At 47.9% G+C, this 13,344-nt stretch overlaps 3 protein-coding genes across 3 annotated transcripts; all 3 read right to left on the bottom strand.

The window, feature by feature from the left end:
• Positions 1 to 3,879: 3,879 nt before the first annotated feature.
• Positions 3,880 to 4,349, bottom strand: LOC138764761 (histone H3). The gene has a single exon (XM_069941006.1). It carries the CDS (start codon positions 4,332 to 4,334, stop codon positions 3,924 to 3,926), a length of 411 nt encoding a protein of 136 aa, XP_069797107.1. The 5' UTR covers positions 4,335 to 4,349; the 3' UTR covers positions 3,880 to 3,923.
• A 735-nt stretch (positions 4,350 to 5,084) lies between these two features.
• Positions 5,085 to 5,407, bottom strand: LOC138764763 (histone H4). Its single transcript, XM_069941008.1, has one exon. The coding sequence runs from the start codon at positions 5,396 to 5,398 to the stop codon at positions 5,087 to 5,089; it is 312 nt and encodes a 103-aa protein (XP_069797109.1). The 5' UTR covers positions 5,399 to 5,407; the 3' UTR covers positions 5,085 to 5,086.
• A 735-nt stretch (positions 5,408 to 6,142) lies between these two features.
• Positions 6,143 to 6,855, bottom strand: LOC138764760 (histone H1-like). Its single transcript, XM_069941005.1, has one exon. The coding sequence runs from the start codon at positions 6,807 to 6,809 to the stop codon at positions 6,147 to 6,149; it is 663 nt and encodes a 220-aa protein (XP_069797106.1). The 5' UTR covers positions 6,810 to 6,855; the 3' UTR covers positions 6,143 to 6,146.
• Positions 6,856 to 13,344: the final 6,489 nt, after the last annotated feature.

Here is a 13,344-nt window from a genome sequence, read left to right as displayed (position 1 = left end):
TCGCCCCTTTCCACGTTATTATAACCACCAGATGACCAGCAGCTCCCTGAAAACAGGTGTTCCCCTTCAGGGATGATCAGAGAGAGAGCCAGGTGGGGGATTATGTGTCTCGTGGTTGTGTGAAGTGTCTATTGTTTGTTTTGCGGTTAGCTTGTTAGTTTCCCCCTTTGTGTGAAATGTACATTGTTTGTTTTGCGGTTAGTCTGTGTACACTGATGCCTCACTGTGTGACTGCCTATCCCCACTGTGTTTCCCTGATCCGTATTCTAAATACCTTGCCTCTATGCCCTCTCTACCCTGTAAAACAGTACAATCTGTAACCTCTGCTGCCCCTTTTTCAGAATACTTAAAACATCGAGAGTAATACAGTGATATACACAGCAACAATACCAGCGTGCATGAAAAAACAGTTAAATGCCGAACACCTTATACGGATACTTATTATACACTACTATGGTACACGATTCTTAAACAAATACTTATTACACACTATAGAAACAAATAACTATAACACAATACACCTTATACGGATACTTATTATACACTACTATGGTACACGATTCTTAAACAAATACTTATTACACACTATAGAAACAAATAACTATAACCCCATACACCTTATACTACTTGGCCAAGTGTCTAAATCTACCTCTCGAGATTGCTACAAGGGGCTCCAACCCCGTTCTACTAGAGGGACCTCAACCTCCTTAGAGGGATTCCAACCGGACCTCAACCTCCTTAGAGGGATTCCAACCTTCTTTTCCTAGAGGGACCTCAACCTCCGTAGAGGGATTCCAACCTCCTTTTCCTAGAGGGACCTCAACCTCCGTAGAGGGATTCCAACCTCCTTTTCCTAGAGGGACCTCAACCTCCGTAGAGGGATTCCAACCTCCTTTTCCTAGAGGGACCTCAACCTCCGTAGAGGGATTCCAACCTCCTTTTCCTAGAGGGACCTCAACCTCCGTAGAGGGATTCCAACCTCCTTTTCCTAGAGGGACCTCAACCTCCGTAGAGGGATTCCAATCTCCTTTTCCTAGAGGGACCTCAACCTCCGTAGAGGGATTCCAACCTCCTTTTGTTTTATTCTTGTCTTTAACTAGGTCTTTTGCAGAGTAGTGACAACACACAATTTTATCTTTGCCAATAGCAGAACTTCGTTTGAACAGGCGTCTGTTTACCTCACTCTGTTGAATGGTCACTTGTTGTTATTATCACACCACAATCGACCGGTGTTTCGTATCTTTTCTTCCGTCACTTCTCCATCTTCATCACGTCGGGGTCACCAAATTGTTGGACTCTGGCTTTAATTTATTTACTCTTAATTTAGTCTATGTGTGAACTGAGTCCAGCGCGTTCGTTGAATGAAGTGATAGGAGAAGGTATTCGGTTCAACAGTCAGTTTATTACACCACACAGCACAGCACAGCACAAGAATAAAACTTAACAGAGCTCTGGGTCAGTCTGTTAGTTCATAGGTCACCTGCCAGTGAGCTACTCCCCGAGACTGACCCCTATTGTCCAGTTGGCACAGTTTATATAGGTCAATCTTATCACACAGAACAAAAGTTGTTTTCCCTGCTAGATCTTTTTGCATAAGGGTTATCACAAGTCATCTCCTGTTTTGCAGATTTCTGGGGTGTAGCATTCCCATGTTAATCCTCCAGGCCAGACTATCCTGTTGTTTAGATCTGAAATTAATTCATCCCCAGATATTTCTAATCACCATTCGGTCCCTGTCTGGCCAATTTCTGCTGTTCTCTTTAACACCTCCTCGTGCCTTAATCTTCCTCCTAGACTGGTTTTCCATTCCCTTTGATTCTTGCGGGCCATTCTTTGTTCTGATCTGGCCTGTGTCTCCTGTGCTACTTCCCACCTCCTTCAGTTGAGCATTCCTCCTAAATCGTTTTATGCATATCCTCTCCCTGTATCTTGGGAGCAGCCAATTTTGTTCAGCCAACTTTGCTCCATGCTGTGACAGCCACTTAGCCACATTCCTCTTTCCCTGACTCATGCAGTACAAATAAACTTATTGATTAATCATTTATTTCATACTGTTTTAACCCCTAGATTCCAACACTATATAGATTTCGCATCTTCCGAGTTAATATCCTTCCTGTCAATTGTGTCGGTCCCTTCTCTCACCATCAATGCTACCCCACCCCATTTTCTTTCTTGCCGATCCCTCCTAAATATTGTATACCCCAGGATGTTAAGTTCCCAGGCTTGCCCACCTTGCAACCATGTTTCTGTAATCCCAATCAAATCGTATATGTTTGTCTCAATTTCCACAGCCAATTCATCTACCTTGTTCCGAATGCTTCTTGCATTAAGATATAAAGCCTTCAGATTTGCTTTTCTCACCCTCCTTGCTCGTTCTGATTTTTTTTACTTTCGCTGCCTAACCCAACTTTTCCTATTTTATCTTATCTGTCCTTTGCCTTATCATACAGATTCCCACCCCCCTGCCAAATTAGTTTAAACCACATCCGACGGCTGTACCAAACCTAGCTGCCAATATATTGATCCCTTTTGGGTTTAGGTGTAACCCATCCTTCTTGTAAAGGTCATGCCTTCTCCAAAAGAGATCCCAATGGATCAAAAGAGATTACAACCTAATCCACTTGTGACAATACTTTCAGCGAATTATGTATCTGAATTCCGAGATCCCTGTTCCACTGCAGTCCTCAGTGCTCAATCATATAATTAAAAAAACAACTAAATTTGACAGGTGTTGACGCCGATTCCAGATTGAGAAGATAACATTTCAAATGAAATCAATGATTTGCAAACAATGAGATACATTCGGCCCATTTAAAAATGCAGGAAAATCATTCCCTGGTGACTAGCTCACTGATTACTTAGGACCCTGGGGAGCCCTGCTAGTGCTCCTCCTGATCCCCATAGCATGGCTGTGTGTGGGTGCAAAAACGGCAGAGGCGGAAACCTGTGGAGTCCGGAAGCCGAGTGAGGACAGAGTGAGGTGGTGGGGAAGAACACACAATCCTGGAAGTGGAACCTGAAGGACAAGAATGCACGATAGGCATTGACTCCGCTTCAAAATGGAGACTGGTGGGCAGCAGGAAATGACGTCACATACAACAGCTCCTAATAGTCACCCGTTTCCGTTAGCCGCGCTCTTTGAACAGATTGACAGCTGCAGCGTGCGGACGGGTGTCAATCAGAGAAATACAAGCAACTGCAGCCGCTGGACCTGAAGTAAATACACGGAAGCGCCGAAATAACATGGATACAGTTTAGTTCACTTCTATCAGGGCATTACAGGTGTCCATGTGGGTATGTGTGTTGCATATTTGTGTCGTGTGTAAATAAAGTTCAGCGTTTAGTATGAACACTGCAGGATTATCACCTTTTAAACCGTTTGAACTTCTTGTCCGCCCGCACACGCTAACCAGAGGTCACAGGTACAGAATGATGCCCCTCTATCAAATTGTGTCCAGAGGTGAGGTAGAGAATGACCCCACCATCTCACACTGCATACACCTGTAGTTGTCCGTCCGTAAAGACTGAGAGCTCAACAGGTTGCTGGGAGGGTGACCATCGCTCAGGGCGGGTGCTGTTGCCTAAAAATAAGTGAAGCGGATCGAAGGAACCTAGTGACCAAATGCTTTTTCAGAACCACTCAATGTCTATGGAAGGGTTGACTGGGATGAAGAGAGCGCGGCGAAAGAACAGTATGAAATTATAATAAATCATTATATGCGAGTTTCAGGACCGAATTCAACGGAGAATGGTGAGGAGCTGAAAGTATTGGGGTTTTCATACCAAAGCTCAAACTACGCGGAGCCGCAGGAACGACTGCAGCGTTTTAACAGAACGCATCTAAATCAGGGAGTCACAACTCTAATCTGCAAGGTCTGTGGCTCTAAAAAGAGCCTTTTTGGTACTTGGTGCCGAGGCCGGGTTCAGGCGCGCTCCCCGCGGATGCGGCGGGCCAGCTGGATGTCTTTGGGCATGATGGTGACGCGCTTGGCGTGGATGGCGCACAGGTTGGTGTCCTCGAAGAGCCCCACCAGGTAAGCCTCGCTCGCCTCCTGCAGGGCCATGACGGCCGAGCTCTGGAAGCGCAGGTCCGTCTTGAAATCCTGAGCGATCTCCCGCACCAGGCGCTGGAAGGGCAGTTTGCGGATCAACAGCTCGGTGGATTTCTGGTAGCGCCGGATCTCCCTTAGAGCCACGGTGCCAGGTCGGTAGCGATGAGGCTTCTTCACTCCGCCCGTGGCCGGGGCGCTCTTGCGCGCCGCTTTGGTGGCCAGCTGTTTGCGAGGAGCTTTCCCTCCGGTCGATTTGCGCGCCGTCTGCTTGGTCCGGGCCATTCTGTTTCAATAGTGCAATCAGACACAGGACTGGAATGATGAAACCGGCTCAGGCTCCGACTTATAAACAGTTGGTGAAGATCCGCCCCATCGCTCTGAATGGCTGGAGCAGAGATGGCAATCATCGTTTTCCAGGGCTGTGATTGGCTCCATCATCATATGGCTCACAGGGCCGTTTCAGACCTGAGAGAGAGAGAGAGAGAGAGACGCACACAGAGGCTGCAATGCAATTGGCTATCGTTTATTTTCAAATAGCCCGCTAATTTTGGAGAATCGTTTGATGGAAACCGGTTCTCCCTGATTGTCACTCATATCATTTTAAATATCAGTGAATTTCCTCATTCCTCCAGTGTGTCTGAAATTGGGCTGCGGATGGACTGAACCACTGCTGAAGCGGATGGAATTCAGCTCTGGCGGAGGCTGGAGAAAAACGACCGTTCCCGGGAGGGAGTTTCCAGGCCGTTTTAACGACACCGCATTATCAAGAGTTGTGCGAGTCAGAGAGCGGAGATCGCCCCGAGGGAAACATCAGCTGGAGATCACACCTTTCTTTAAATCCACCATAAATGTCGACATATAATCTCCGCATTCCTCAGACAAGCCCTAATCATGAATTATTATAACTGAATTCAAAATTTTAAAGAAGTTAATATTTTCATCCCAATTCGTGCCCGTTGCAGTAACTCCCTCTGTGAGGCGTTGGGCGGCTCTTAGAAGAGCCTTTGTTTTGTTGTGTGGAGAAAGGACGGAGTTCAGCCGCCGAAGCCATAGAGAGTGCGGCCCTGGCGTTTCAGAGCGTACACCACATCCATGGCGGTAACCGTCTTGCGCTTGGCGTGCTCGGTGTAGGTGACGGCATCCCTGATCACATTCTCCAGGAAAACCTTCAGCACCCCGCGAGTCTCCTCATAGATCAGCCCCGAGATGCGCTTGACTCCGCCACGCCGAGCCAGGCGGCGGATAGCGGGTTTGGTGATGCCTTGGATGTTATCACGAAGAACTTTACGGTGCCGTTTGGCTCCGCCTTTGCCCAGACCTTTACCTCCTTTTCCTCTGCCAGACATAGTCCCACTTACTGAAGTCGCTGATCAATGACAGCCCCACTGCTGCCGGCCCCTTTTATACACAGCGCCCCGACCTGGCTGAGGACGCGCAGTGAAGGGGAGTGGAGGAGACAGAGTCAGAGTGACAGACAGGGCAGAGAGCGGCCTCTCATCTTCCGCCCCGGCCCCGGAAATCGCTAATTTCCAAACGTTATTAGCAGAACAGAAACAGCGACCGCGAACAACACACACGGGGTTACATTTTTTCCGATTTTCTGAAATTCTTTAAATAAGCGCCGTGACAATGAACTGACGGTGATATTCCCGCTGAAGCGCTGCCTCTTCGTTAAAATGGTAAGGAGTCAAGGGTACATTAAAATTAGGAGCAGGAGACGGCTATTCGGCCCGTCGATACTGCTACGCTATTCAATCAGATCAGAGCTAATCCGCATTTGGACTTGGCACCATTTTCCCGTAACCCTTCATCCCCTCCTTTTCAGAAATCTGAGGCTTGGAAGCATTTAAGGAGACCGAGTGAGGCCTGTCCCGGACACCCCGTTCTCTGGGTTTTGTTTGGACACTGGGGACCGGGCGGGTGCAGAGAATGTGGTGGAATTACCCGGCTTCGCGTGAATTGATTCCCCGCTGGAATATGAACGTGTTCCCGGGACAGGAATGACGTGACTGGGTAGCAGCTCTTCACTGAGGGATGTGGGTGGCTCTGAGAAGAGCCGTTGGGGTCAGGACTTTACACATTGAGCTTTTTCTTTCACTTCTTGGCCGCTGCCTTGGGTTTAGATTTCGGCCGGGCCCTGGATTTTGCAACCTTTTTGTTCTCCTTCACCTTGGTGACTTTGGCCTTCGGGGGGCTCTTGAGCTTCTTCGTGGTCGCCTTCTTGGCCACTGGCTTCTTGGCCGCCGTCTTTTTAGCCGCTGGCTTCTTGGCGCCGTGTTTCTTGCTGGGAGATTTCTTGGCCGCGGGTTTCTTGGAGGGAGGTTTCTTGGTGACTGACCTTTTGGCCGAAGATTTCTTTGCCACCGACTTCCTGGACTTCGACGCCGTTGCCGCTGGTTTCTTCGCTTTCTTTGCCAATGTCAATGTTCTTTCTTTCTTCCCGGCCTTGAAGTGACCCGACAAGCCCGAGCCTTTGCATTGAACCAGGAGGCCGCTGTCCAATTTCCTCTTGATGCTCGTCTTGATGTGCGAGGCGGACTTGTGCACATCGACACCGCCAGCGGACAGAGCCTTCTTTATGGCGAAGTAGGACATTCCCCCGCGCTCGCGGCAATCCGCCACAATCTTGTCGATCTGATCGCCCAGCCTGGGACCGGTTGGCTTGAGCCGGGCAGCCGCCTTCTTCTTCTTAGGAGACTTGGTTTGAGCAGCGGAAGGGGCAGGAGGAGCCGCTTCTGCCACTGCGGTCTCGGTCATGTCGGCGACTCTCACAATTTCTCTCCGAGTTTCAGAACTGAGTGAGAAATGAAGCGGGAGGCGGCAGCACAGAGCAACTTAAAGGCAGCGAGCGGACGGTGCGGAGACATCCTGCTGTCAGCTCCCGCCACCACCGCCTCTCTGTGTTTCTGTACCCTCCAAAATTCTTCCATTCCTATTAAAATCGGAAACCCCGGAGTCCCGGACTCACCCAAGACCGTCACTGAGGACGAAATGTTTGTTGTCAAGGGATTTTGATCCGAATTCAATGAGACACTTCCCGTTTAAACCTGTTTCATTGCAGCACCGACCGCGTTCTCTCCCCCAATCACTGACATGTTTCCTGCTTTCCGACAGAAATATTAAAACTAACCAAAACTTTGTCGTTCATTCCCACTTCAGAACTGAGCTGGGGGTCGGCGCTATCCCATGACAGGGAAATCTTGTCAACTTTCACAGGAGGGGCCGGCAAATCCGGCGCTAAGATCGGATCCACAAACACAGAGACTCCAGTCAAAGACACCGCCCCTTGAACACAGTCTCTCGATACAATGTTCCCCTCCGCACCTTCTCAGCACAAACAGTAGACGGGAGCACAGTTCCCAGCACCGGTTTACTCGTCTGGAGTGCGGATTCTCGGGAGTTCTTTGTGGTTTCCCCAGCTCAGACACTGTTAAACTCTCTGAGGCTGGTGCTGGTCCCGGTCTCATTGTGATCCGCATTATCTCTTAAACGACTTTCACGTAAAACAAGAGACCAGTACATTTTAACCACAGACCTCAGAACTGATATGGAAGACCTCCTGAATTCCAACTCTGCCTTGGATTGGTAGGTGAGAGTGATGAATGGGTCTGGGACACAGGAGGAGAAAGAATCCACAGGGAATCCCACACATTCCCAGAAAATGCCAGCTGCTGATTGGATTCCCAAACTCGTGTGATTTTCCCTGGATTTAGGTTGAGAATGAATCCAACTCCCTGGTCATGGATGGGTTTGGGTTGAATCCCACCCCTTCATGTTGAACCAGAGATCTCTACGAATAACCCTGGCACAAATGACTCCAAAGACTGAGTGAGTAAAGAAAGGCTTTAATACACATTAGATATCAGCTGTGCCTACTCCATGTGCTTCCCACCTGGACATGCACCACTTGCTTAACCCTGCGAAGCAGGGGTGTCAAACTCAAATTCACAGAGGGACAAAATTAAAAACTTGGACTAAGTCGAGGGCTGAACTAAATATTTATTGAAAATTTTCAACCACATCTGCATATTTTCTCTTCTTTCAACATATGTAATGTTAAATTTTTTCTTATTAAAATAAATGTTCAATAATAGTTTTGGATAAACTCTTTCCAGAAGCATTAACAAATGAGAAATAAAATATTCAATAAATAATATTTCTCTATAGAGGATTTGTCAAATGTTGCTAGTGTGCTGTCGAACAGTAAAATCTGAGGGCTATTGAGAATGTGGGAGAATAACATGATTCCTGAAACAATCAAATGGGTGACTGATTGTGGGCATGAACTCTAGCAGGGTTAATTGCCATGGCCTTTTTCCATTGATACAGATATCCTTTGATTTACACACTTTTCAAGTTTTATGCCTAATGAGCTTGTATCCAGGTGCAGGACCATTTTTAACCAGGAATATATTTATCACTGTGACATGAAACTATTGGAAGATCATTTTATCCTGAGATTAAAGTTCATAATACTTACTCAGGCCTGTGTGCGAGAGGGCGGGGTTTGCGGACGATCGGGTTGGACAACGACAGTGCGGGGGCATCGGCTCTTGCTGCAGGGCGGCATCTCGGCGGATCAGTGAGTCGCGGATCGGCCTGCGGCAGGGAGGCAACGGTCCTGGCGAGGTCAGGCCTGAGGCCTCCGGTTCCGGGCACTGGGAAGCGGCCTTGGCTTCCCCTGACACCGGCCAGGCCCCAAAACCAGAGTCCACGGTGAGACCCTGCAACGTAAACAGAGGAGGTGGGGGCGATTAGCAGGCTGACACCAATGCATTCTGGGATTTGTTGTATTACTGTGCATGCGCTATACTGGCGCAGCGGCCCACCTCTAATACATTTTTGAAATGATCTTGTGGGCCAGAGTTTAACATGTGTGCCCTATGCCATTGGAACTCTGTAATTAGTAAGGGATTGCTTAAGGTGGGATGTGAGTGGGAAGGAAAGGGTGAGAATCACTGCTCTAGACCCAATTGTCACTGAAATATTTTGCTTGAGAAAAATTGTCATTGGCCCATTTCTTTTAGCGTTCTGAAAACTGTGCACATGACGAGTCAATGAGGGATGATTAAAGCTGTGGTCTTCAAACTTTTTCTTCCCACCCACAGACCACCTTAAGCAATCCTTTACTAATCACAGAGCACCAATGGCACAAGGACGCGAGTGGAAAGAAAAAGGTTGAGAACTGTTGTATTGTGGTAACTCCACATCTGATTAGGTTAATTGTTAGGCAAGTGGTCAGAGAAGGAGCCCCCCCACCCCAAGAAAGGCTTAAATCACAGGAACAAAATAAGCTTCTGTCTCACTGCTACCAATCTTACACACAGTCCTGATGTGGAATGTGGGGTCGCAGCTCCACGTTCACCCGAGTTCAGGTGCTGTCTGTGTGGAGTTTGTACGCTCTCCCCTTGTCTTGGACCAACAGGTTGGTCGCCTGACGAAGGCACCAGAACCCCCCGTTGAAATGCCGGCGTCCGGGGCGGTGGAGGAATTGGCTGAGAAGAGCGCGTTGCTCCCACCCCCCCTCCCATAGTTGGAGAGGGATTAAACTGCGATCGCACGGCGCCGGGCTCATCTCCAACAAAAGGAGCGGGAGGCAGGGTCCGCCGCGCACGGAGCGAAGGGGAAGGCATCGCCAATGAGACGTTCGGTCCGGCGTCTCCGCTGAAGCGCAGACCCAGCGAGGATGGTCCCCAACTCCAGCCGCGTCTGTGTGTCCGGGAGCTGGGCGGGCTGAGTGCGGCGCTCCAATCCCCGGGATTCAGGACTCTGAGATCCCTCCACATCTCCGGCGTCTTCATTTTCACCTTCAGTGTGCATGCGCTATACTGACGCGGCGGCCAGCGGGCCAACTCTAATATATATTTAATATGATCTTGCGGGCCAAATATAATTATATCGCGGGCCAAATTTGGCCCGCAGGCCAGAGTTTGACATGTGTGCTGTGAAGAGGAGATGGTGGAGTGAGAGGAAGAAAGACATTCTCTGCAGCCAATGTTCCAGGACAAACCCTGGAGGCATGGCCAGCAACACGACAAACCGTGGCAATGTCCTGAACTGCAAGGGGTACCACCACAGACAGGTAGACACATGGAGGGTGAAATTTAGCACAGAGAAACAAGCGTAATATGTTTTGATGGAAAGGAGGGGAGGAAACTAACATTCGAGAGGAAAGAACATTATGAAACCAGGATTTACTGTTATATGGGGTCTAGCTTTTTGAACCACATTTTAGTGAACACATGATGATCTAAGGGCGCAAATTCAGTATCATCAGGGTACTTAACTCTCACGCATGTGCCAACTGAACTCCAATACGCAAACCCACCATGCATGTGCCTACCGAACTCCAAAACGCAAACACACCATGCATGTTCTTATCAAAGACTCGTGCATGTACACAGGAATCAAGATGGCAACAAGGAAAGTATGCCATTCCAACATACATCCATTCCGAGATACAACTGGTCAACCAGAGCGGAACAGGGACGCATGTTAGGGAGGACCTGTACAGCCTAAAGAGAAACAGCCCCAACATTGACTCCTGTGGAACACCACAGAATAAAGGATTCCTTTATTCCTACTCTCTGTTTCTTGCCGATCAGCCAATGTTAGTATCCTTCCTGTAATTTCATAGCCTCTCATCCTGTTTTGCAGCCTTATGGGTTGCACTTTGTCAAAGGCCTTTTGAAAACCCAAAAATCAACATTCATTATGGTGGATTGAAAGCTAAAGTGGCAAAGCTCTGCAGACACAGCAGGTTAAATTGGGTACAATATTTACCATTGGCACTCATGGCCATGGGAAATAGTAGAAATACGTGTACCTATTTAACACTGCATGAGAATGATTACAGGAAGGGTGAGATCAATGTCAATGACTAAGCCCAGCAGCAACGAGGTAAGCTTAGAAGTGACAGAAGGAAAATTAGGAAGGTGCTTTAAAAGACCAACTTTTCTCAGATCTGTTCATTTCCAAGTACAAGAAGCACAGGGATCTCCACTGAAAGACTGGGCTGGTAGTGAACCCCAGACACTGGATGTACGTGAAGACGTTTAAGAGGCAGTAAGAACAACTTAGGCAAATCTGACAATTCCAGGTGATCTTATCAACACCCGCTGAGATCAAGATTCATCTCAACCACTGTCGGAGATTTCCATCAGCCAGGGAGGAAGAGAAGGAGAAGGAAGGAGAGGACGGCACGAACAGCACCTTGCAGATGACATGGAAATGAGAGACTGAGATTAAATCTTTGTTTTATGTTCTGTAATTTATTTTTATTGTTCTTATTGGGTAAAGGAAGGGATTGTGGATCCCCAGTAGGAATAGGGAAAATAGGGATAAAATGGCCTCTGTGATGGTTTAATGTAGAAGTCTTCATTTTATAAAGTAAGAATAGCTGATGGAGATTTAACTAGTGGTTATAAAAAAGGAACCATAATGTGAGAGATGGGAAAATTGACCTAAAATTATGAACATTGAAGAAACTAAAGTTCATCAGTAAAATGGCTGAAACCAGTTCAAACAGGATAAGTTTGGGGCTTAGGATGCAGGAAAGCAGAGTCAGCACGATTAACATAAGAATCTTCTATCCTTTGTGACAAGACCATAGGACTAAGATAAGGAATGGTAAGGTACAATAGAATGTAGGAAGTTGAGGTAGTCTGGATCAGATAAGGGTCTCCTAGCCCTGGACAGAAGTACCAAGTCATACATTTCTAATTAGCTAACCATACACAGATTTATACATATGAAATTAGCCAACCCTAGATAGAATGAGTCAACTCTGCATATCAAGAGACTGTAGCCCCGAGAATCAGGAAGGTGTGAATAAGGACAATAACATGAAGGGACACCGACAGGATACCCCCTGGTCCTCCAAGTATACTGAAGTTGCACGTAGGCAGGAAGAATTGCCTATGCCAAACCCATCCAGGGGGCAGAAGAATGTAAGGGGGGAGGGCATTCTGATGCTGAAATTGACTGTATAAAAGTTGGGTGAGCCCCAGTATGTGTGTGTATTCCCAGGGTAAGGGGAAGCACCCAACTTTGCATTGTTGTAGTAATAAATGTTCTTTGTTCTCAATTTTTGTCTCGAGCAATTTCTTTAAAGGTACTTTAATTCCTAACAAATGGGGGCTCGTCCGGGATCACACTCCCTCCACTGACAGAGTGCCCCGACGACGAGAGTAGGTGCACCCCGGCTGATTCAGCTGGACTCACGGGCGACGGGTGGCTGGTCAGTGGAAGAAGCGAGTGATATCCGAGAAGAGGCAATGAGAACAAACGGCGGAAGGACGCGCGCTAGAGCAGTACTGCCAGAACTCGGTAAGAGTATTTTACTTGTTCCTAAGTATGGGAATAGCGGGCAGTAGAGATGAGAGTCCTGACACAGGACGTGACCACCAGATAGCTACGTACAGCCCGCTTGGGATGATGTTATCTGAGTGGGGCACAGGAAAGACCCGCGGTAAAGACAAACTGACGATGGTCAGGTATTGTTGTAATGAATGGGTGAGATACCCGGTTAAAGGGAGCTCCGTGTACTGGCCAAAATTCGGATCCGAGGATGAATGGATGTGTGAAGCTTTGAACTTATGGCTCTATCAAAACCAGCCCGACAATGTTGAGAGCAGGGAATATGCAGCCTGCTGGCTCAAGGGATCCATTGAACAGCTGGTTTTGAATGAGAAAGAATTCAGGAATAAGAGAGAGGAGGAACCTCTTGTCCCTGAACCACAGGGTTGGGATGTGTTACATTCCCTCCCTCCACCTTATGTTCCTCCTATGCCGGCTCCTATCTTTCCTTCCCCTCCTATTGCCTACCCTTCTGCACCTCCCCCTCCTCCTCCCATACCACTAGAGAAGAGAGAAGAGAACCGGAGTGGTATGGTGACTCGCTCACAAAGCGCTCGATTACCACCCCCGTTAACAGTAGAGGTAGAGCATTGTTACTCCGAACAGCGTGAGACCCCTCAGGAAGAAATGGCAGAACCTTGCGATGTATTCCTCAGGGAACAGGAAAACAAATCAAAGAAACCAGAAATTAGCTGGATGCGACCCCTACGGGAGGTTCCTGTAGGAGAAGGTCTTGGGTTCGTAAATGTGCCCCTGACCAGAACTGAAGTACGTAATTTTAAGAAAGAATTAATCTCCCTGATAGAAGATCCCCAGGGATGTGCCGAACAGTTAGACCAATTTTTGGGACCAAATTTGTATACTTGGGAGGAATTAACAGCCATATTTAAAACCTTGTTTACCTTAGATGAGCGGGGAATGATCCGACAGGCAG

The sequence above is a fragment of the Narcine bancroftii genome, chromosome 5, assembly GCF_036971445.1.
Source record: "Narcine bancroftii isolate sNarBan1 chromosome 5, sNarBan1.hap1, whole genome shotgun sequence".
In the NCBI taxonomy this organism is placed as follows: domain Eukaryota; kingdom Metazoa; phylum Chordata; class Chondrichthyes; order Torpediniformes; family Narcinidae; genus Narcine; species Narcine bancroftii.
The sequence above is the reverse complement of the archived record's forward strand: the minus strand, read 5'-3'. Positions and strand labels throughout refer to the sequence as shown.

Bases quoted from the DNA above. Each gene is read 5' to 3' on its own strand.
- LOC138764761 (XM_069941006.1), bottom strand. From the start codon at position 4,334: ATGGCCCGGACCAAGCAGACGGCGCGCAAATCGACCGGAGGGAAAGCT.
- LOC138764763 (XM_069941008.1), bottom strand. From the start codon at position 5,398: ATGTCTGGCAGAGGAAAAGGAGGTAAAGGTCTGGGCAAAGGCGGAGCC.
- LOC138764760 (XM_069941005.1), bottom strand. From the start codon at position 6,809: ATGACCGAGACCGCAGTGGCAGAAGCGGCTCCTCCTGCCCCTTCCGCT.